This window comes from Ranitomeya variabilis, chromosome 6 (assembly GCF_051348905.1).
Source record: "Ranitomeya variabilis isolate aRanVar5 chromosome 6, aRanVar5.hap1, whole genome shotgun sequence".
Classification (NCBI taxonomy): domain Eukaryota; kingdom Metazoa; phylum Chordata; class Amphibia; order Anura; family Dendrobatidae; genus Ranitomeya; species Ranitomeya variabilis.
Genome location: NC_135237.1, coordinates 119,320,603 through 119,342,927, shown reverse-complemented (window position 1 = coordinate 119,342,927; position 22,325 = coordinate 119,320,603). Strand labels below are relative to the sequence as shown.

The window sequence follows — 22,325 nt, the reverse complement described above, 5'->3', positions numbered from 1 at the left end:
CACAGACTCAGTGACGTCAACGCTAGTTACTGAGCCTGTGTCTGCTGCGTCTCATTCATTCCCCAGCAGTTTACAGCTGGGCCGGTAGCATTAGCAGCGCTCCCGGTTGTAAACTGTATATCCCCCAGATATGGATTACGGCGTAGAATTGTCTGAACGACGGACAGGTATGGTATATTGTTGGTTTATTGTTTGTTTTTTTTACAGGAGATCGAGGGCTTCACTTGGATTACCAGTATAATAAAAATGGCAAAATTGTGTGGTGTATGATTTAATTAAAATACTTTATTCTTACTGTGTGGTGTTTAATTAACCCTTTACCAACTATAGGATTAGTAATGGATAGGTGTCTTATTGCCACCTCTACATTACCAAGCCGGCTTAATGTCACCTTACAATAGAAAGGGTACATTAACCCCTCATTTCCCCACTTGCCACCGCTACAGGGCAAGTGGGCAAAGCTCCAGAATGGGCACGTCTCATAGATGTGGCTTTTCTGGGTGGCTGCGGGCTGCTGTTTTTAGGCTGGGGGGGGGGGATATGGCCCCTTACAAGCCTGAGAATAGCAGACCGCACCTATGAGTTTTGCTGGGTTGGTTTAAAAACATCGGGTTTTTCATTCATTCATTCATTCTCCCCTGTTCACGCTGCTCGCCGGCCGAGCAGGGGAGAATGGATGACAGCTGGCTGAGCAGGGGAAAATGGATGACAGCCGGCCGAGCAGGGGAGAATGGATGACAGCCGGCTTCAGCACCAACCGCTGGGGAACAGCACTTACAATAGCGCTACTTCCCCAGCGGCCGTCCGTGTGGTACCGATGCGGCAGACGGTCGCCACACATGTGCTGCATATAGTACACACACGGACACTGATATCTCTGGTACCGGAAAAATCAGAACGTGTGAAACCGGCCTAAAAGCGCATCATACTGTGTAGAGAGGACCTGTGCAAACCACCCCCCCAACTTGCCAACCAATTTGCCAGTAACAGGAACCCCTCTTTCCCCAAGCACTCAGCATGCAGCCCCACCAGGCCCGCGTTTGGCACAGGCAGACGCCTGGGGCCCCCACCTACAAAGGGGGCCCCCTGCATCTGCAACCCCTGTATGAAGTACCCAGAGGGTGTACAGCAGTGAAGCAGCAGTCCCAGAGCGTCTCTCCCAAACCCCCCTTGAGACCCCCTCAGTGCTGTGATTTACTCATGTGGTCCGGAGCTCTGGGCTGATTGCTGTAGGAGAAGGTTTCACAGTGACATACAGCAGGGATCAGCATAGGCTCTGACTGCTTGTAATCTGACAGGGCGACTTCCTGTCACTACTGTCTGGATGACACAAGGCAGGAATATTGTCTGCTGTATCAGGGCATTTATTATATAGAAAGAAATGAATTCCCACGTGAAATAATAAGGGTAAACTATACACATATATAGTACAGGTGTGCATAGGAATCAGCGTTTTTGGTGCATTTTTTTTGCAGCCAAAGCCTGCTCTCTTGGCAGTAAAAACACTGCTTTCAAAACACCCATTTTTAAGGGTATGTGCAGAGGATCCGGAAATGGCAGCACCTTGGACGCAGTGGACATGTGCGGTGTCCAAAGTGCTGCCATGTTTTGAACACAGGTGATACCGCGTGTGTTCATTGATCTGTGCGGAATCCCTGCGTCCTATACATTGCAGGGGTGAGATTTCTCTTGTGGAGACACGCGTCTACGCCAGACAAATTGGCATGCTGGGGTCTGGAGAGACGCGCAACATGTCCGTCTCCGCAGGTGGGGTGCAGGTGATAGTGCACGCATAGTAGAGATGGGGTTTCTTGAAATCTCCTCCACTATACTGTAACATGTGGCCACTGCGGGTTGGACGCTGCACAAGTACACAGCAGCCGACCCGCAGCATTTTCTGATTGTGGACACACACCCTTAGAGCTTTTGCTGTTTGTTTTTTACAGTATGCATTTTGTCTACAGTACATGTTTAATAAAGTTAGTTTTATTCACAAAAAACAACGTTGCAACATTTTTTAAACTTTTTCATTGCTTTCTATGGGTGAAAAAAATTGCTGAAAGCGACACGCTGCAGTTGTGAAAGTCAGTCAGGGGAAAATAAAAGGGTTGCAGGAGATTTCTGAAAATCTAAGTTTTTGCTTGTGCTGTAAAATGCTGTAAACTTATTTGCAGAAGAAAAAGCTGCAAAAATTCTGCATATGAACATGGCGAAAAGCTGCTTTTCAACGTGCCGGCAAAACATATGAGATTTTCGAAATCTCCTGCAGGCGCTTGTTTTTTTTCTGACTGGATTTCATAACTGTAGCGCTTTTTAAACTGTAGCGTGTCACTTCTTTCAGTGTGTTCTCACCTGTAGAAAGCAATGAAAGAATAAAAAAGCTGCAGATATTGCAACGGCATTTTTCATTGCAATTTTTTAAGTGGTTTTGGTGAATTAAACTAATAGGTGTCATTCACATGTTCAGTATTTCACATCAGTATTTGTAATGCAGAAACAGCAGTGGAACAATGAGGTTATGTGCACACGTTGCGGAATCTGCCACAGATTTTTCCACGCAGATTCCTAAAAATCTGCAGGTAAGACACCCTGCATTTTACCTGCAGATTTACGGCGGAATTACCGCGTTTTTTGTGTGGTTTTCAAAAGCGTTTTTACACCTGTGGATTCCTATTATGGAGCAGGTGTAAAACGATGCGGAATCCGCACAAAGAATTGACATGCTACAGAAAATACAATGCAGCGTTTCCGTGCGGTATTTTCCGCATGTGTATGGCGGATTTTGTTTTCCATAGGTTTACATGGTGCTGTACAACGCATGGAAAATTGCTGCAGATCCACAGCAAAATCCGCAGCGTGTGCACATACCCTGAGAAACACGTCACCACTTCTGTATTTATCACCCTCCTGGTTTTGGCTTACACACACTGATGTGAAATACTGACCAAATACTGATAGTGTGAATGTGGTCTTAAACATACTGTAGACAAAGCAAACATCCTCACTCCAAAAAAAAAAGCTGAAAAAAGTGTGAAGAACACCACAAAACAAGCTGAAAAACAGGTGCTTTGAATGCGGCGCACCGATGCTAGCTATGGGAGCGCCGCACAACGGGGGCAGTGGATGCTGTTTTTCAACGCATCTGCTGCCCCATTGTGATGTGCGGGGAGGCGGAGTTCCGGCCGTACATGCGCGGTCGGAAATGCTGCAGACGACGCACCAAAAAAATGTTACAAGCAACGTTTTTTGGTGGCGACGGTCCGACGCAACGCAACCGTCGTACGACGGTTGCGACGTGTGGCAATGCGTCGCACTGCATCGTTAATAAAAGTCTATAGAGAAAAAAAGGCATCCTGCAAGCACTTTTGCAGGATGCGTTTTTTCTCCAAAACGACGCATAGCGATGTGCAGTGCACGACACTAGTGTGAAAGTAGCCTAATAGAAAAGGTTTTGGTTACTGAAAGAAAATGCTGCATGTGAACATAGTCCTACTCTGAAACGCTATGTCTATCTGTGGTGTTACATAGGACTGCAGGTGACATCTCCTAAATTATCTGTACTCAGAGTTATCACTGCTGTCTCTGGTGTTACATAGGACTGCAGGTGACATCTACTACATTATCTGTTCTTAGAGAGTTACCACTGTATTATCTGTGGTGTTAAAAAAAATTAAAAGGGGGTTGGGGCAACTCTTTGTCTTGGGGCTTGGGCCCCCAATCTTTTCTGACCCTAGCAACGCCCCTTCATACAGCTAATAGTGGCAGACCTGTTGGCTGATATAAGGCCCCTAAATATGGGGGCCACAGTGTGAGCACTGGCTCCAGGCCCCTCCACCAACTGTATCCGCATCCTGCTCATGTACTGTAACCTAAGTGTTTGTGTGATTTTACAATGTTAGCATTTGGGGCCCCACTTTAAATTTTTGCCTAGGGCCCCACGCAGACCCCCCAGCCCCACGAGTATCAGCACCCTCTCCTTCACCAAGTATCCCCCTCAGCATGACCCTGTGCAGCCCTCTACACGCAGCCCTCTACACGCAGCCCTCTACACGCAGCCCTCTACACGCAGCCCTCTACACGCAGCCTCCCGATCACCAGCAGCCCAGCTGGAGGAGGCCCCGCCCCTTCCGGTGACAACATCTCGTCACGTGGGCATGACATGACAGAGGTCCTTAGCCCACTTACGGTGACTGTACACAGCCGGGTGTGCACGCCGGTGTCACCGGGAGGGCTGGCTGACCTGTCGCACTGTGTCTCCTGGAGGGTCTTATCCGCCATGAGTGCGCTGGGCACCACTGCTCGGTGTGACGTCCAGTCCAGTTTTGCAGCTGCTGGAAACAAAACCAAAAGTAACCTTTGTGTCCGGAAGAGCCGCAGTTCCGCCCTCCAGTCCACCGAGGCCACCGACTAGTGCAGTGCCGGGCACAGTACCGAGTAGGGAGCCGGCGCAGGGCGGCACCCAGTCTGCATTGATGAGTCCTGGTGGAGCGGCTGTGTGGTGTGTCTGACCTCAGGTGAGTGTCCTGCTGTAATACTGACACGCAGTGCTCACATGATACCGCCATGATGTAGTGCTATAATGCTGACATACAGTGCTCACATGATACCGCCATGATGTAGTGCTGTAATACTGACAGTGCTCACATGATACCGCCATGATGTAGTACTGTAATGCTGACACAGTGCTCACATGATACCGCCATGTAGTGCTGTAATGCTGACATACAGTGATCACATAATGCCGCCATGATGTAGTGCTATAATGCTGACATACAGTGCTCACATGATACCGCCATGATGTAGTGCTGTAATACTGACACAGTGCTCACATGACACCGCCATGATGTAGTGCTGTAATACTGACACAGTGCTCACATGATACCGCCATGTAGTGCTGTAATACTGACACACAGTGATCACATGATGCCGCCCTGTAGTGCTGTAATACTGACACACAGTGCTCACATGATACCGCCATGATGTAGTGCTGTAATACTGACACAGTGCTCACATGATACCGCCATGATGTAGTGCTGTAATACTGACACAGTGCTCACATGATACCGCCATGATGTAGTGCTGTAATACTGACATACAGTGCTCACATGATACCGCCATGATGTAGTGCTGTAATACTGACATACAGTGCTCACATGATGCCACCATGATGTAGTGCTATAATGCTGACATACAGTGCTCACATGATACCGCCATGATGTAGTGCTGTAATACTGACACAGTGCTCACATGACACCGCCATGATGTAGTGCTGTAATACTGACACAGTGCTCACATGATACCGCCATGTAGTGCTGTAATACTGACACACAGTGATCACATGATGCCGCCCTGTAGTGCTGTAATACTGACACAGTGCTCACATGATACCGCCATGATGTAGTGCTGTAATACTGACACAGTGCTCACATGATACCGCCATGTAGTGCTGTAATGCTGACATACAGTGATCACATGATGCCGCCATGATGTAGTGCTATAATGCTGACATACAGTGCTCACATGATACCGCCATGATGTAGTGCTGTAATACTGACATACAGTGCTCACATGATACCGCCCTGTAGTGCTGTAATACTGACACACAGTGATCACATGATGCCGCCATGATGTAGTGCTATAATGCTGACATACAGTGCTCACATGATACCGCCATGATGTAGTGCTGTAATACTGACACACAGTGCTCACATGACACCGCCATGATGTAGTGCTGTAATACTGACAGTGCTCACATGATACCGCCATGTAGTGCTGTAATGCTGACACAGTGATCACATGATGCCGCCATGATGTAGTGCTATAATGCTGACATACAGTGCTCACATGATACCGCCATGATGTAGTGCTGTAATACTGACACAGTGCTCACATGATACCGCCATGATGTAGTGCTGTAATACTGACATACAGTGCTCACATGATACCGCCATGTAGTGCTGTAATGCTGACATACAGTGATCACATGATGCCGCCATGATGTAGTGCTATAATGCTGACATACAGTGCTCACATGATACCGCCATGATGTAGTGCTGTAATACTGACACGCAGTGCTCACTGTTATGACCCCAATGGCGAGGGTCTCAGAGAAACAAGTAAGTCTGCGAAGTACAAAAATCCAGCTCATAGGGCAGTGGTAACTGGGTTGACCATATATCTACTCCTAACGCCAACACTAGCAGTAGCCGGGGAACATGCCTACGTTGGTCGCTAGATGTCTCGCGCCAGCCGGAGGACTAACTACCCCTAGAAGAGGAAAACAAAGACCTCTCTTGCCTCCAGAGAATAGACCCCAAAAGTAGGATAGTAGCCCCCCACAAATAATAACGGTGAGGTAAGAGGAAATGACAAACACAGAGATGAACTAGGTTTTAGCATAGAGAGGCCCGCTTACTAATAGCAGAATGTAGTAAGATAACTTATATGGTCAACAAAAACCCTATCAAAATCCACGCTGGAGATTCAAGAACCCCCGAACCGTCTAACGGCCCGGGGGGAGAACACCAGCCACCCTAGAGCTTCCAGCAAGGTCAGGAAACAGATTATATACAAGCTGGACAAAAATGCAAACCAAAACAAATAGCAAAAAGCAAGGAAGAAGACTTAACTTAATCAAACAGGAACCAGGATCAGTAGACAAGAGCACAACAGATTAGCTCTGATATCAACGTTGCCAGGCATTGAACTGAAGGTCCAGGGAGCTTATATAGCAACACCCCTGACCTAACGACCCAGGTGAGCATACAAGGGATGAATGACATACCCAGAGTCAAATCACTAGTAGCCACTAGAGGGAGCCAAAAGGTAAATTCACAACAGCTCACATGATACCGCCTTGTAGTGCTGTAATACTGACACGCAGTGCTCACATGATACCGCCCTGTAGTGCTGTAATACTGACACGCAGTGCTCACATGATACCGCCCTGTAGTGCTGTAATACTGACACACAGTGCTCACATGATACCGCCCTGTAGTGCTGTAATACTGACACACGCAGTGCTCACATGATACCGCCATGTAGTGCTGTAATACTGACACACGCAGTGCTCACATGATACCGCCATGTAGTGCTGTAATACTGACACAGTGCTCACATGATACCGCCATGTAGTGCTGTAATACTGACACACAGTGCTCACATGATGCCGCCATGTAGTGCTATAATGCTGACACACAGTGCTCACATGATGCCGCCATGTAGTGCTGTAATGCTGACACACAGTGCTCACATGATACCGCCATGTAGTGCTATAATGCTGACACACAGTGCTCACATGATACCGCCATGTAGTGCTGTAATGCTGACACACAGTGCTCACATGATACCGCCATGTAGTGCTGTAATGCTGACACACAGTGCTCACATGATACCGCCATGTAGTGCTGTAATACTGACACACAGTGCTCACATGATACCGCACTGTAGGGCTGTAATACTGACACACAGTGCTCACATGATACCGCACTGTAGTGCTGTAATACTGACACACAGTGCTCACATGATACCGCCATGTAGTGCTGTAATGCTGACACACGGTGCTCACATGATACCGCCATGTAGTGCTGTCGTACTGACACACAGTGCTCACATGATACCGCCATGTAGTGCTGTCGTACTGACACAGTGCTCACATGATACCGCCATGTAGTGCTGTAGTACTGACACACAGTGCTCACATGATACCGCCATGTAGTGCTGTAGTACTGACATAGTGCTCACATGATACCGCCCTGTAGTGCTGTAATACTGACACACAGTGCTCACATGATACCGCCATGTAGTGCTGTAATACTGACACGCAGTGCTCACATGATACCACCATGTAGTGCTGTAATACTGACACGCAGTGCTCACATGATACCACCATGTAGTGCTGTAATACTGACACGCAGTGCTCACATGATACCGCCATGTAGTGCTGTAATACTGACACGCAGTGCTCACATGATACCGCCATGTAGTGCTGTAATACTGACACGCAGTGCTCACATGATACCGCCATGTAGTGCTGTAATACTGACACGCAGTGCTCACATGATACCGCCATGTAGTGCTGTAATACTGACACGCAGTGCTCACATGATACCGCCATGTAGTGCTGTCGTACTGACACACAGTGCTCACATGATATCGCCATGTAGTGCTGTAGTACTGACACAGTGCTCACATGATACCGCCATGTAGTGCTGTAATACTGACACGCAGTGCTCACATGATACCGCCATGTAGTGCTGTCGTACTGACACACAGTGCTCACATGATACCGCACTGTAGTGCTGTAGTACTGACACAGTGCTCACATGATACCGCCATGTAGTGCTGTCGTACTGACACACAGTGCTCACATGATACCGCCATGTAGTGCTGTCGTACTGACACGCAGTGCTCACATGATACCGCCATGTAGTGCTGTAATACTGACACGCAGTGCTCACATGATACCGCCATGTAGTGCTGTAATACTGACACGCAGTGCTCACATGATACCGCCCTGTAGTGCTGTAATACTGACACACAGTGCTCACATGATACCGCCCTGTAGTGCTGTAATACTAGTACCACACAATTACCAAATAATACTTATGTTCTGTTATAAATCTGACTTCTGCAGTGTTATACATGAATATGTACACACACAAACAGTATACAGTCCTGCTCATCATTATTGATGATTGATTGGTAGCCATGAAGTGTAAGTACATAACGTGGAATATCACCTGAAATCAAGTGAAACAGTTTTTTTTGTATAGAGAACTCGTGTTACATACAAAAGAGCAAATGCTAAACAGTAATTTAAAACCGTCTCTCCATATATGTATTGTGACTGTCACACACCCGCGACACGTGCAGGTGATCATGGGGAGCGCTCCAGGTGTCCGGGTTCCCGAGGCAGCTATTCGGGAAGCGCTATAGCTAGTCAATCAACCCTAGTCCTGACCTCAATCCCATTGGAAGTCTTTGGGGGGAGCTGAAATCTGCCAGTGGGAGAAAATACCAGAAATACCAGCTGAGAAGTACAAGAAACGTTTGGAGGCTGTCATCAATGCCAAAGGGTGTGCAGCCAAGTAGGGGTGTGTTTATTGCTGCACATGCTGTTTATTCTGTTTCTTCTTTGAAATTGCAACATGTAAGTTGAAATCAATGTTTATTGTTGTATCACTTTGGACCACTAATAATAATAAAAAAAATAAAAATCCTGAGGATATAAACTTGGTACATTTCCATTTATTTCTGAAGATATTATACAGCCTATGAAAAAAATGAAGGGGTGTCAATAATGGTGAGCAGCACTGTATATAACCCCCCTATATATAACCCCCCTACATACTATCGCACTATATTCTGCGGACTGTGCGGTGGTCGACCTCACAGAACAATGTGAGTCAGACACTGCACCTTTATAATATACCGGCCTTATGTGCCCCGTGGGTGAACTTCTGTCTTCAGATATCGGGACCCCGTGTGTGGGCAGCCGCTGATACCTTCTACCCTTACTTATCTGCACTGAGGAGTGGGTGATAAATGGACGGGGGGCCCCTGGCTGTAGACATGCCCGCTCTATGGACTGTTATTATGATGCTTTTCAGAGCACATTTGTGATAAGGTTCTGCCATTGTTGTGCCATGTTGTAAATGGTTCTCCTCATAAGTTGCTCAGTGTCAGAAGAGCATGAAGAAGTCGCGTCACTTCTATGTATGAGGAATAAGGAAGTGGCGGCTCTTGTGTCAACCTGAATTACTGCTTTCCTACCCTGGATATACGCCTCAGTGCCTGCCATACCGGTGTGATATGAAATGTCTCTGGTGTCATTCATCTGCTCCTTACTCGCCACTGTTGGTCAGGGAGGTGGAGTTGTAAGCCCAATTTTTCCACACTTTAACCACAACTTTGACTAATGCCACCAGAGCCCTGGTCTTGGTGCTTTTTAGCCATTGACAGTATCGGCTAGTTTCTTTCCTGTCTTGTGGCCAATATTCTGTGCCCACCTCATTGGGTCAATCCTATCCTTATCACAAGGGTCAGTCCACGTGTTCCAGTGAATTTGTAGGTTTGATACAATTTTCATATAATTTCTGCATCATTACTTCTTTCTACCCAAAAAATAATTTCCCTGTGATATATGAATATTGCATTATTGTGGTGTTCTCTTGTCACCTTCCACGACAGCATAGGAGGATGTCTCCATTCCCTAATGGGGGACAGGAAGCACAAAGAGGTTAACAGGCCCCTCCAACCTCCTATTCACCAATGTCTTTCCTGTCCCCCATGGGTCATGGAGAGGTTTTCGTATGCTGCATGGCTGGCAACTGCAGTGTACCTGGTTTTTCCTGCCGGGCAGTGGTTTTCGCAGGCTCTGCCTTCCTCCTCCTGTGCTGCTTCCGTCTCCCTGGTGGATTCAGGACCTTCCTGGCCCACCTGTGCCTCCGTGAAGGTAAAGCGGGCCAGTGATCTCCAGCTGGTGGCCTCCATGAGCTCCCCAGCTGGTGGCCTCCATGAGCTCCCTGGCTTTTCCTCCTCCTCAGCGTCGGTGTTCGGCATCCCGGAAGTGACGTCATTGAGTGCGCACGTTACTTCCCGTCCTTGCGTTCCACCGCTGGAACACATACACTTCCGGGTTTTTTCCGCCTGCGACGGGCTCCGGACCCCGAACGGCGCATGGAGCACGCCGATCCACGTGGAGGCCTGCTCCCGGACCCGAGGAGGAGGATGGGGAACTACTTGATCTGCGCTGAGGGCAGGGTTTATTTCTATATAAACCTGCCCGAAGACACCTCCAGGTAAGACTGATCCCTTCAGTATGGATGTTGCTTCTTGCCCTGCATCTGCAGAGCCCAGCGCTGCCCCGGCTCCAGTATGTCTGATGCGGGGTGTGTCTAAGGCCAGGGATAGTGGTAGGGGCCCCTTCTTACACCACTCTCCCTCTTTTTGCAGGGAGACAAGTCTGCCCAGAAAGCCCTGGCCAAAAAGATTCCCAAATGTGCCATCTGTAATTTGAAGCTTTCCTCTCTTTGGGAGAAGAAGCTTTGTCAGGCATGCACGGATAAAGTAGTCAGAGCCGAACAGCCCTCTCTCCTTGAGGAAATCTGTGCCCTGGTTAAACATGAGGTCCAGTCCTCTCTAGCCACCTCAAGGGTATGTGCACACGTTGCAGATTTCCTGCAGATCTGCAGCTTTTTTTTCCGTGCAGAAACGCTGCATATCTGCAAGTGATTTACAGTACAATGTAAATCAATGGCAAAAAAAAAATGCTGTGCTAATGGTGCAGAAAAATCTGCACGGAAAACGCAGCAGATTAAGGCTATGTGCACACGTTGCGGATTAGGCTTAGGAATTTCTGGTGCGGATTCTGTCTCTCCTGGCAGAAAACGCACCTGCGGTTTTTTGTGCGGTTCCGTAGCGTTTTTTTGTGCGTTTTTGCTGCGGTTTTCTTGCAGATTTGCTGCGGTTTTTACCCCTGCGGTTTTCTATAATGGAGTGGGTACAAAAACGCTGCAGATTCACAAAAAAGAAGTGACATGCTACTTCTTTTAAACCGCAGCGTTTCCGTAGCAGATTTTCCGCAAAGTGTGCACAGCATTTTTTTTTTTCTCATTGATTTACATTGTACTGTAAATCAATTGCGGATCTGCAGCGTTTCTGCACCTCACACGCTGCGGATCCGCAGCAAATCCACAACGTGTGCACATACCCTAAAAAAAAAAAAAAAAAAAAAGGACCATGTCAATTCATTGTGCAGAACTGCTGCGTTTCTGCACCCACTCCATAATAGAAATCTGCAGGGTAAAAAAAAGGAAGAAATCCACACAAAAATCTGCAACGTGTGCACATACCAAAAAAAGGTGCAGATTCTGACCTGCGTTTTCTGCCAAGAAATGCAGAATGTGCACAGAAAATTCCACAGTCAAATCTGCAATGTGTGATCCTCCCCCTCCACTTGCCAGTTCCATCTCCTTCTAAAAAAAAGGAAAATTTAGATTGAGGACTCCAGCTCTGAGTCTGAAAACTCTTATTCCTCATCTTAAGAGAAATGGGGGGGAATCTTCATCCTCTAAGTCGACGGAGGCGAGAAAATATTTTTTCTCTTTTGACTACATAGAAGAGCTAGTGAGTGTTGTACGTAGCACTGTGGGGTTGCAGGAGGAGTCAGTCCCTCATTCAGTACAGGACGAAATGTTTGGAGGATTGAAGTCGGGGAAACAGTTTGGGTTCCCGGTTCATAAAAACATACTGGACCTAATTTCCCAGGAGTGGGAGCTTCCAGAGAAATGCCTTTCCACCCCCTCATAACTGAAACATAGGTTTCCTTTAGAAGGTGGTTCCCCTACATGGGACGTACCTAAAGTGGACATACAGGTGGCAAGAGTAGCGAAAAAACTTCGCTCCCCTTTGAGGATTCCTCACAGCTAAATGATCCAATGGATAGAAAAAATAGAAAGCTTGCTGAGGAAATCATGGGAAACATCTACCTCTGGATTAAAATCTAGCATAGCTTCCACCTGTGTTGCCAGAGCTCTCTTCCGATGGATGGATGAGCTGGAAAAGCATATTTCCCAGGGTACCTCGAGAGGAGAGTTACTGGACTCTGCCCATTCGCCAAAAGGCTACTGCATTTCTAGCTGACGCATCCATGGAGTCAATTAGGATTACTGCCAGATCCTTGGTCCAATCTAGCTCTGCCAGAAGAGCCCTCTGGCTCAAGATGTGGAGCGGAGATGTCACCTCAAAAGTTAAACTATGTTCAATCCCCTTTAAAGGCGATTATGTTTTTGGGCCCGCTCTGGACAAAATTCTGGAAAAGGCCACGGATAGGAAAAAGGCCCTTCCGGAGCAAAAACCGACCAGGAAGCGTTTTTTCCTTGCCTCACAGTCGCAAACCTCCCAGAAAAGGGGAAAACGAAAAACTGGAAGATTGAGCTATGCTAAAGGGAAGGGGAAAAATATCCTCGTTCCTCAACAGCAGCAACCACAGCAGGACAAACAGTGACTCCGACACGATCAGGGGGGAGGCTCACAAATTCTTCCATCATTTGCGGGCCATCACCAATTGTCAGTGGGACCTCAATGTCATCCGAGAGGGCCTACTTATAAAGTTCGTATCTCCCCCCTCGGGGTCTGAGAGTTACCTCCCCGATATCCCAGGGAGCCCATACAATGATGACAGCAGGCCTTGAGGATCTCTTATGATCAAATGCGATCTCTCCAGTACCCCCGGAGGAATGGGGTTCAGGCCATTACTCTCAGCCCTTCCTGGTAAAGAAACCATCTGGGGAGGCACGAGTCATAATAAACCTAAAAGACCTCAATCATCACATTCTTTATCACAGATTCAAAATGGAGTCAGTAAAATCTGCCATTTCCCTGATAGGTCCGCACTTCTTCATGGCAACCATCGACTTAAAAGATGCGTATTGGGCAGCACGGTGGTGCAGTGGTTAGCACTGCAGCCTTGCAGCGCTGGAGGCCTGGGTTCTAATCCCACCCAGGACAACATCTGCAAAGAGTTTGTATGTTTTCTCCGTGTTTGCGTGTGTTTTCTCCAGGTACTCCGGTTTCCTCCCACATTTCAAAGACATACTGATAGGGAATTTAGATTGTGAGCCCCATCGGGGACAGTGTTGATAATGTGTGCAAAACTGTAAAGCGCTGCGGAATATGTTAGCGCTATATAAAAATAAAGATTATTATGCGTACTTCCTTGTGCAGATTTATCCCCGGCACAGAAAATATCTCAGGTTTGCGATACAGCACGATCACCAGTTCAACATGTTTCCTTTCGGCATTTCTTCAGCGCCGAAAGTCTTCTCCAGGATAATGGCAGAAGCAGTATCATACATCCGGAGACAAGGAGTCTGCATTGTACCTTACCTGGACGATCTGCTAATAATAGGCCCCTCAGCTCAGACTCTCAAGGATCATGTTTCAAGGACTCTCGATATTCTCGGAACCCTAGGATGGCTCCCCAATCTGAAGAAATCCCAGCTCCAGCCTTCCAAAACAAGGAAGTTTCTGGGGGTTCTATTAGATTCTGTGAAACAAAAGTCCTTTCTCCCCGAGGATCATTGCCTGGCTGTATTGTAAAAAATGTCAAATTTCAGGGAGGAGAGGTCCCCGACCCTTTGGAAAGCCATGTTGGTTTTAGGCTCCATGACAGCTTGCATTCAATCAGTGTCCTGGGCACAGGCCGACTCCAGAGTCCTTCAAGCTCACATCCTCTGAAACTGGAATGGAAATCCGGGCTCTCTGAACAAAAAAGTGCTCACTCCGGGTCGTGCAAAAGCATCCCTGGCATGGTGGTTGAACTCCAGGAATATTCGCAAGGGTGTGAGCTGGTCGCATTCCCCTCTGGTGACGATAACAACCGATGCCAGCAAGTGAGGCTGGGGGCCATAATATCACATACTCCTTTCCAGGGACACTGGAATCAGAGGATAAGTGCCAGGTCCTCCAACTTCAAAGAACGGAAGGCAGTGGAGGAGGCTCTCCTGGCCGCAGACTACCTAATATCAGGAAATCATGTCAGGATTTATTCAGACAACACGACTACAGTTGCTCACCTCAAACATCTGGGGAGCTCAAAGTTCAACAGCCTAAGGGTTATCTCAAACTGAATATTCTGTTGGGCCGAAAAGCACCTTCTCTCCCTGACAGCTGTCCATTTAAAGGGGTCTTCCAACCTACAGGCAGATTTCCTAAGTCGCCAAGACATTCAACCGGCGGAATGGAGCCTGAACAGGAGAGTCTTCAGGACGCTGGTAGACAGATGGGGCCTACCAGAAATCGACTTGTTCGCCTCAGACCAAAACACGCAGGTCCAAGCCTTTTTTTCCCTGAATCCCAGGGACAAGTCCAAGGGATTGGATGATTTTACCCAATCATGGAGTTTCCAATTGGCCTATGCTTTCCCGCCAATCCCAATTCTGGCAAAAACCTTTTGGGAGATGCGGGAGGATCAGGTTCCAACCATACTAGTGGCTCCGGTATGGCCAAAGAGAAGCTGGTTCAACATCATCATCGAGTTACAGGTAGACGGACCAGTCCATCTACCATTAGAAGCCAATCATCTTCTACAGGGGCCCCTTCGACATCAAAATCCGCAAAAATTCAACCTAGCCGCCTGGTTACTGAGGCCCAGGTCCTGAGTGCTAGAAGGCTGTCCAGTGCTGTAATTGCTACCTTGCAGAAATCCAGGAAGCCAGTTACTAATGCGATCTATAACAAAGTGTGGAAAAAAATCTTCCTTCTGCCTGCCCGATAGTCCAGATCCATGTCACCCAAATATTTCGCAGATATTGGACTTCCTTCAGCAGGGGCTAGAGTTAGGTCTTAGACCCAGTACGTTGAAGATTCAGGTCTCTGCTCTCAGCTCCGTGTTCGACCAGGACCTAGCCAACCACCGTTGGATCAAAAGATTTATGGTATCAGCTCTCAGATCGCATCCTAGGAAACAAACTATTTTACCTTCATGGTACTTAAATTTAGTCCTCAGGGGACACACGCCCACCGTTCGAGCCCTTGGCTTCCTTTACCCCTCAACTCTTTATCATACAAAGCTGCCTTCCTTGTAGCTATAACCACAGCAAGGCGTGTAGGAGAATTACAAGCCTCATCAATAAGGGAACCTTATTTAATAATTAGAGATGACTCTATAGTCCTCCGTCTTGATCTTTCTTTTATCCCTAAAGTTGTGTCCAATTTCCACCGGTCTCCGGATATTGTCCTCCCTTCCTTCTGACAAAATCTGACAAATTCAAAAGAAGAGTAGTTCCATACTCTCGATGTTAGGCATACTATTTTACAGTGCCTTGAACAAACCCATTCTTTGAGAATTGATCAGAATTTGTTTGTCCATCCGTCAGGTCAGATTAAGGGGAAAAAGGTGGCAAAAAGTACCATCTCCAACTGGATCAAGAAGGCCATACATGAAACATATCTGGCTCAGGGCATGACACCTCCTATCGGGGTCAAAGCCCTCTCTACAAGATCTTCCTCGGTCTCATGGGCAGAAAGAGCAGGTGCATCCACCGAGCAGATCTGCAGGGCCGCAACATGGTCTTCTCTTCATACCTTCACCAAACACTACAGATTGGACTTACTGTCCAATAGGGATCTAGTCTTTGGTCGGAAAGTGCTCCAGGCTATTATCCCCCCCTAGTGCAGAATTGGTTGGTACTCCTCCTATGCTGTTGTGGAAAGTGACTAGAGAAAATAGAATTAGACTTACCAGTAACTTGGTTTCTAGGAACCTTCCACGACCGCACTAATTCCCTCCCTTTGTTTTCTTGGATAATGCCTTGGATCATTAAGGTAGCTAGTGCTATGGTATCCGTTGTAAGTCGCTGGCAAATAGGAGGTAGGAGGGGCCTTTTAACCTCTTTGTGCTTCCTGTCCCCCATTAGGAAATGGAGACATCCTCCTATGCTTTCGTGGAAGGTTCCTAGAAACCGAATTACCGGTAAGTCTAATTCTATTTTCACATGCGGTGTCTGGGTGTATTCATGTGTCATGGTCATATTACAATTTAGGGGATGGGGGGACTGCAAAGAATTTGGAGTCGTGGCCTCTGTTATTTACCAGGGGTTGTCCCACAAACTACATATATCGCCTCTTCACAGGATGGAGGATTATACTATCATGGGGCGATGACTGGAATCCCAACCCATCATGAAAACTGGGGTTAGAAAGTGCAGTGTGAATGGAGTGCTGCTGAGCATGTGTGACCACTGCTGTGATCACTGCTCATTGCTAGGGTCCAGAACTCTTTGCATTTGCACAGAATATTTTGGTTCCCCCATTTTCGTTGTCTGCATAGATTTAGGCAGCCGACACGGAGCGAACACACCTTTATCACGTGTGGCTGAGTAGTGAATGTGCTGTAGAGGACAATCCCTGTGTGGATGTGCTATAGATTGCAGCAGTCCTAACTGTGTGATTTCCGCCCTGCAGGTTTTAAGCATATGTATCCACTACCTGAACACGAGGAAGTTATCCGTATTTTGTAGTATTGTTTGGTGTAGGTATAGCTAAAGCCCTACTGTTCTAAGTAATATAGTGTCCCTTGCAAATTTGATGTATAATTGTCCAGATAAAGGGGTTTTCTGAAATCCCCAATCTCACGGCTGCAGTTGGTTTAAAAAAAAAAAAAAGCCATTGCCAACTCTCCAGGTCCATTGCGGAGTCTCTGCTGCTCCCAGTGTTTATTGTCTACATCTTTGATGTCCCAGCGCTGCAGCCAATAATTGAGCTCAGTGACTGTTTGAGATGTTGATTATAATAGATGTTAAAGGGAACCTGTCACCAGGTTTGGCCGATACGAGTTGCGGCCACTGCCTTTTAGGGCTTATATACAGCATTCTATAATGCTGTATATAAGCCCCCGATCTGACCTGTAAGAGAAGAAAAATAAGTTTTATTATACTCACCTGCAGGGCGCTCTGGTCCAGTGGGTGTCACAGATCCGGGTCCAGCGCCTCCCATCTTCTTATGATCACCTTCCTCCTGCTTGCTTCATGGCTCCCTAGCATCGCCTTCCTGCACAGGTGTATCATCTGCCCTGTTGAGGGCAGAGCCAAGTACTGCAGTGCGCAGGCGCTGGGCCTCTGACCTTTCCTTATTGGTTCCTTTTGATCACTGTGATGGGGTCTATCACAGTGATCAAAAAAAAAATAGCAAATCAAATACCAATTTGTCACCCCCTTAGATAGATAAAAATGATATTTTTGTTCTTTCCATTCTTTGCAGTTGGGGTTAGAACTGGGATTTTTTATTTTTTTTCAAAAGAAAAAAAATTCCGATATGACAGCTAATGTTGAGCGCAAGTGCTCGCTATTCGAGTTTGCATCAGGTGCTCGGATATGCACGGAGCATCGCATATCCCCGCATGTGTTTTTTTTGTTTGTTTGTTTTTTTTTAGGGTGTCTAAGAGCGGCGAAACATGTGGAACAGGGACTCGAGCATGTCACTTGAGCACCAGTGATATTCGATGCATACCCGAGCACCCGATGCAAACTGGAGTAGCGAGCACTTGCGCTCAACACTGATGACATGACAGCCTAATGATATCAAATCTTGTGTCGTACCTGTGGGTTCAAAATACTCACTATACCCCTGGATAAAATCCTTGAGGAATTTGGTTTCCAAAATGGGGTCACTTGTGGGGTTTTTGACTGTTTTGGCACATTATGAGCTCTCCAAACACAACATGGCACAATAGTACCAGTAAATTTTTGCATTCAAGATATCAAATGGCGCTCATTTCCTTCCAAGCCCTGCCGTGCGCCCAAACAGTAGATTTCCCCCATGTGGGGTATCTGCATTCTCAGAAGAAATTGCCTAACCTACCTGCCATTACCCTTGTGAAAATTAACTTAGACTTATTTATTTATTTATTTTTTTTTTTTTTTTTGGGGGGGGTCATTTTTCCTCCCACATTCCAAAAATTTCCGTGAAGCACCTGAAGGGTTAATAAGCTTCTTGAATGTTGTTTTGAGCACCTTGAGGGATGCAGTCTTTAGAATGGTGTCACTTTGGGTTATTTCCTGTCATATTGACCCCCAAAGTTACTTCAAATGTGATGTGGTACATAAAAAAAAAAAAAAAAAAAAAGTTTGTAGATTTTGTTGGAAAAATGAGAAATCGCTGGTCAACTATTATATTATCACTCAACTTCCTAACAAAAAAAAAAATGTTTAAAAAAAATCGTGCTGATGTAAAGTAGACATGTGGGAAATGTTATTTATTAACCATTTTGTGTGACACCTCTTTCTGATTTAAAGGGAACCTGTCACCTTCCCCCATAGGCGGTTTTAACTAAAAGACCCACCTTGTACAGCACTAATGCTGCATTCTGTCAAGGTGGCTCTTTTAGTTCGGGTCCCCAAACGCTGCAATAATTGCTTTTATAATGTGCCCCCTCATACCTCCAATTAGACCTAGGGGCAGGTCTTTCCCCCCTAACGCAGACACACCACAGCCGTCACTCAGGGCCCCTGGGCGTCGCCTCCTCTCCTTCATTAGCGTCCCCGGCGCCTGCGCTGTAAGTTCGTAGGGCAGTGCAACTGCTCATACCCGAAAAAAAAATGCGCAGGCGCCGGGATCGCTACTGAAGGAAGAGGAGGCGGCGCCTGGCACGCAGAGGCCCTGAGTGATGGCTGTGGTGTGTCTGTGTTAGGGGGGAAAGATCTGCCCCCAGGCCTAATTTGAGGTATGAGGGGGGCACATTATAAAAGCGATTATTGCAGCGTTGGCAGGGACCAGAACTAAAAGAGCCACCTTGACAGAATGCAGCATCAGTGTTGCACGAGGAGGCTCTTTTAGTTAAAAACGCCTGGGGGGGGGGGGGGTGACAGGTTCCCTTTAAGGGCATAAGAATTAAGTTTGGCAAAAATTTGGAACATTTTACAATTTTCAAACTTCCAGTTTTTTCACAAATAATTGTTATATTGACAAAATGTTTACCACTATCGTGAAGTACATTACAAATAGCAGGAAATAACAAAAGCAAAGCACCTTTATATAAAACACACCTACAAGAGACAAAATCTGCAGAAATGCCAAAGAAAATTTGCAGTATAAAAAATTCGCCCAAGTACTCACTGTGGAAATGTAGCATAAGGAAATCAAAATTCTCCCAAAACTGTAAACAAAATGGGCTTGCTGGGAATATGGAGTTTCACTAGCAGGAGACGCTTCAGGAACACACCAGCACTTTTTTACCCAGAGCGTCTTTCCGATCGTCCTTTGTGACTGGTGGCATATATATATTATTTATATTTATTTGTATTATCTTTGAAGAGGCACTTTGCATATTTAATTTCCCAGAGGAACATTTACAAGGTTTAAAAGCCTCCTCATGGTGGCATGCCAGGCTTGGCATGTCATTCTCCACAAGGAGAAACATTACCCCTTGGATCCCGTTCTCAGATACTTTACACTGACGAGGGTCAATACTCGAAATACTGTGTCTTCAAACTGAGATTCTAGTTTGGCTTTTATCCTAAATCGTTGGCAAGGCTTGTTTAAAGGGCTGATATTGACTTTTAGGATTGCTACTTTCAAGAAGTGGCACTAGAGTTCTAGTCCTCTTCCTTTCTGTAAATTGCATATTTTAATTTCCCAGAGAAAAACTGCAAGGCTTAACAACCTTCTCATATTGGCATGCCAGGCTTGGCGTATCACTGTCCACAAGGAGAAACATTGCCCCTTCGATCCCCTTCTTTGGGGAAGTAACGGCAGAATTAATTTTGTTCCTTATCCCTATTGTCTTATTTCAGGTGATGTATGTTTTGTAACCTGAAGATTTGAAGAATTTCTTTAAAATAAAATGCCACTTTTAGCCACAGTCAGCAGATATTTCCCGAGTTATTTTTTCTTTAAAGGGGTGTAGTGACACACCTGTGGTGACTCCATATAGGTCAGTGTTACAGCCTGGCAGTTATCCATCTCTGTAAAAACTTAGTCGTAGTTATGATAAGTACACAAGATCAGTATCTGAAAAGGGTAGTGGGTTGACAACTGCTAAGCTTGTGGGTATGTGATCCACTGGCCCCTTGGTGGTCTTTTCTCATGTTAACTTGCCTTCAGTGTAGCGTCAAGGCCAGGTTCAGTATTTTACATCTGTTCCACTTCTGGTTTTGGCTTACAAATATTAAAAAGTCTACACCCCCTGTTTAAAATGTCAGGTTTTGACATGTAAAAAATCGTCTCAAGAAAAATCAGTTTAGAATTTTTACATTTACATATATTCAGTACAGTTCAATTGGAAAAAAAAAAAAAAAATTTTTTTGGAGGGGAGAAAAAGAACTAAGGTAATGTGCATACCCTTAAACTAATACTTTCTTGAAGTACATTTTGAATTTGACAGTATTTAGTGTTTTCAGTAGCAGTCTATAATAGTTGCACATCTTGAATCTTTGCCCATTCTTCCTTGCAGTAGCGCTCCAAATCTGTCAGATTACTAGGACATCTCCTATGTAAAGCGCCCTCTTCAGGTCAACCCAAAGAGTTTGTTGGTTTCAGGTCTGGGCTCTGGCTTGTTCTGTTCTAAAACTTTTGATCTTCTTCTGGCAAAGCTGTTTTTTTGATTTTGAGGAATGCTTAGGGGGTTGTTGTTGTTGTTGTTAGTAAGTCCTGAGCAGGAAAAGAAACCTAAGGGACATAGAGCACTCTATATGAGCATTTTAGGGTTGTTGTTGAAAGGGGAAATTAATATTTTTAACAGAGGTTTGACTTTTTTTTTTTTTCTTTTTTTTCATTTTGCAAAATTAACATTTGGAACAAGTCATAATTCCCTTGACTAAAGGAAGGCTGCCTCCACCGTGCTTCACTGAGTATATGGTATTCTTTTGGTGATGTGCAGTGTTGACTTTGCTGCAAACATACCTTTTGTAATTAAGGCCAAAAAGATCAAAGGTTTTGGCAATAACCTAGCATGGCTTCAGTATTAGAAAAGCTTGTTGTCACATGCAGTAGACAACCAGTACTTGCCAGAAATTTCTGCAGGCCCGCCGCGATGCACAAACATGTTCCTCATCATGGAGAGAAAGTCAGGTAGACCGTGTCTGGCTTAGAACAGGAAGACTCTGCCTACAGTCCCGCTCCAGAGCACATTTCATTAACTGAAAACTTCTAACACTGATTACACAAGAACCACAAGATGGATTCAACAAATAAACTTTCAACAAATAAATCGCTTTTCTGTGTTGTAAGCTGTTTATGGATCATGGTTTTTGCTGTAAATTGCAACCAAGAAAATGTCAGGAAAAGTTATGCATACTGTAAAGAAGCAGCATTTCCGCCAGTGAATTTAGTGAGACAGTGACCCAATCAGATTAAGTAAATGTCCTTTATTGTCCAAATACTGCACACATACAATCGCTAACCTCCAGATCGCAGCGGGAATATGAAAATAAAGTCTTGTGCCGCTGGCACTTGCATGTCCCTAAGGTTCTTTGGCGTTACCGTGTTCGTCCACGTCGCTCGCTATGGCTTGGGTTAGCTTTACACAACCAGGCATACAACCACAGCACCTTAACACAAAACTGACACACTCAAACCTTTACTGTAGTTTTAAATGAATACTGAGGCCATGTGCCACTTGCAAGACCCAGACTGGAGAGAGAGATTAATCTCATTACCATCCTACAGATCTCGTCAAAAATAAAAGCCCAAGACAGGTTTTCCTAATGCACTTGTATAATCAATATAGGCTTAAAGTGCAGACTCTCTTAGCTTTAATTTGGGGGTATTCACATCCTAATTGGTTAAGGGTTTTAGCCCCTTAACTTTCCTGGCCATTTTCCGTT

At 45.9% G+C, this 22,325-nt stretch overlaps 1 protein-coding gene across 7 annotated transcripts in view; it reads left to right on the top strand.

The window, feature by feature from the left end:
• Window positions 1-4,007: 4,007 nt before the first annotated feature.
• The window catches only part of AZI2 (5-azacytidine induced 2), a 44,059-nt gene continuing 25,741 nt past the window's right edge, over window positions 4,008-22,325 (top strand). Inside the window, exons 1-2 of one of the 7 annotated variants that reach the window (XM_077268952.1) lie at window positions 4,121-4,514; window positions 16,422-16,477. In XM_077268952.1, coding sequence (XP_077125067.1) covers window positions 16,441-16,477 — 37 coding nt within the window. In that variant the 5' untranslated portion in view covers window positions 4,121-4,514; window positions 16,422-16,440. Of the gene's footprint in view, window positions 4,515-16,421; window positions 16,478-22,325 lie in introns of all 7 variants that reach the window. The other 6 variants (XM_077268954.1, XM_077268953.1, XM_077268956.1 and 3 more) reach the window with 6 other exon arrangements.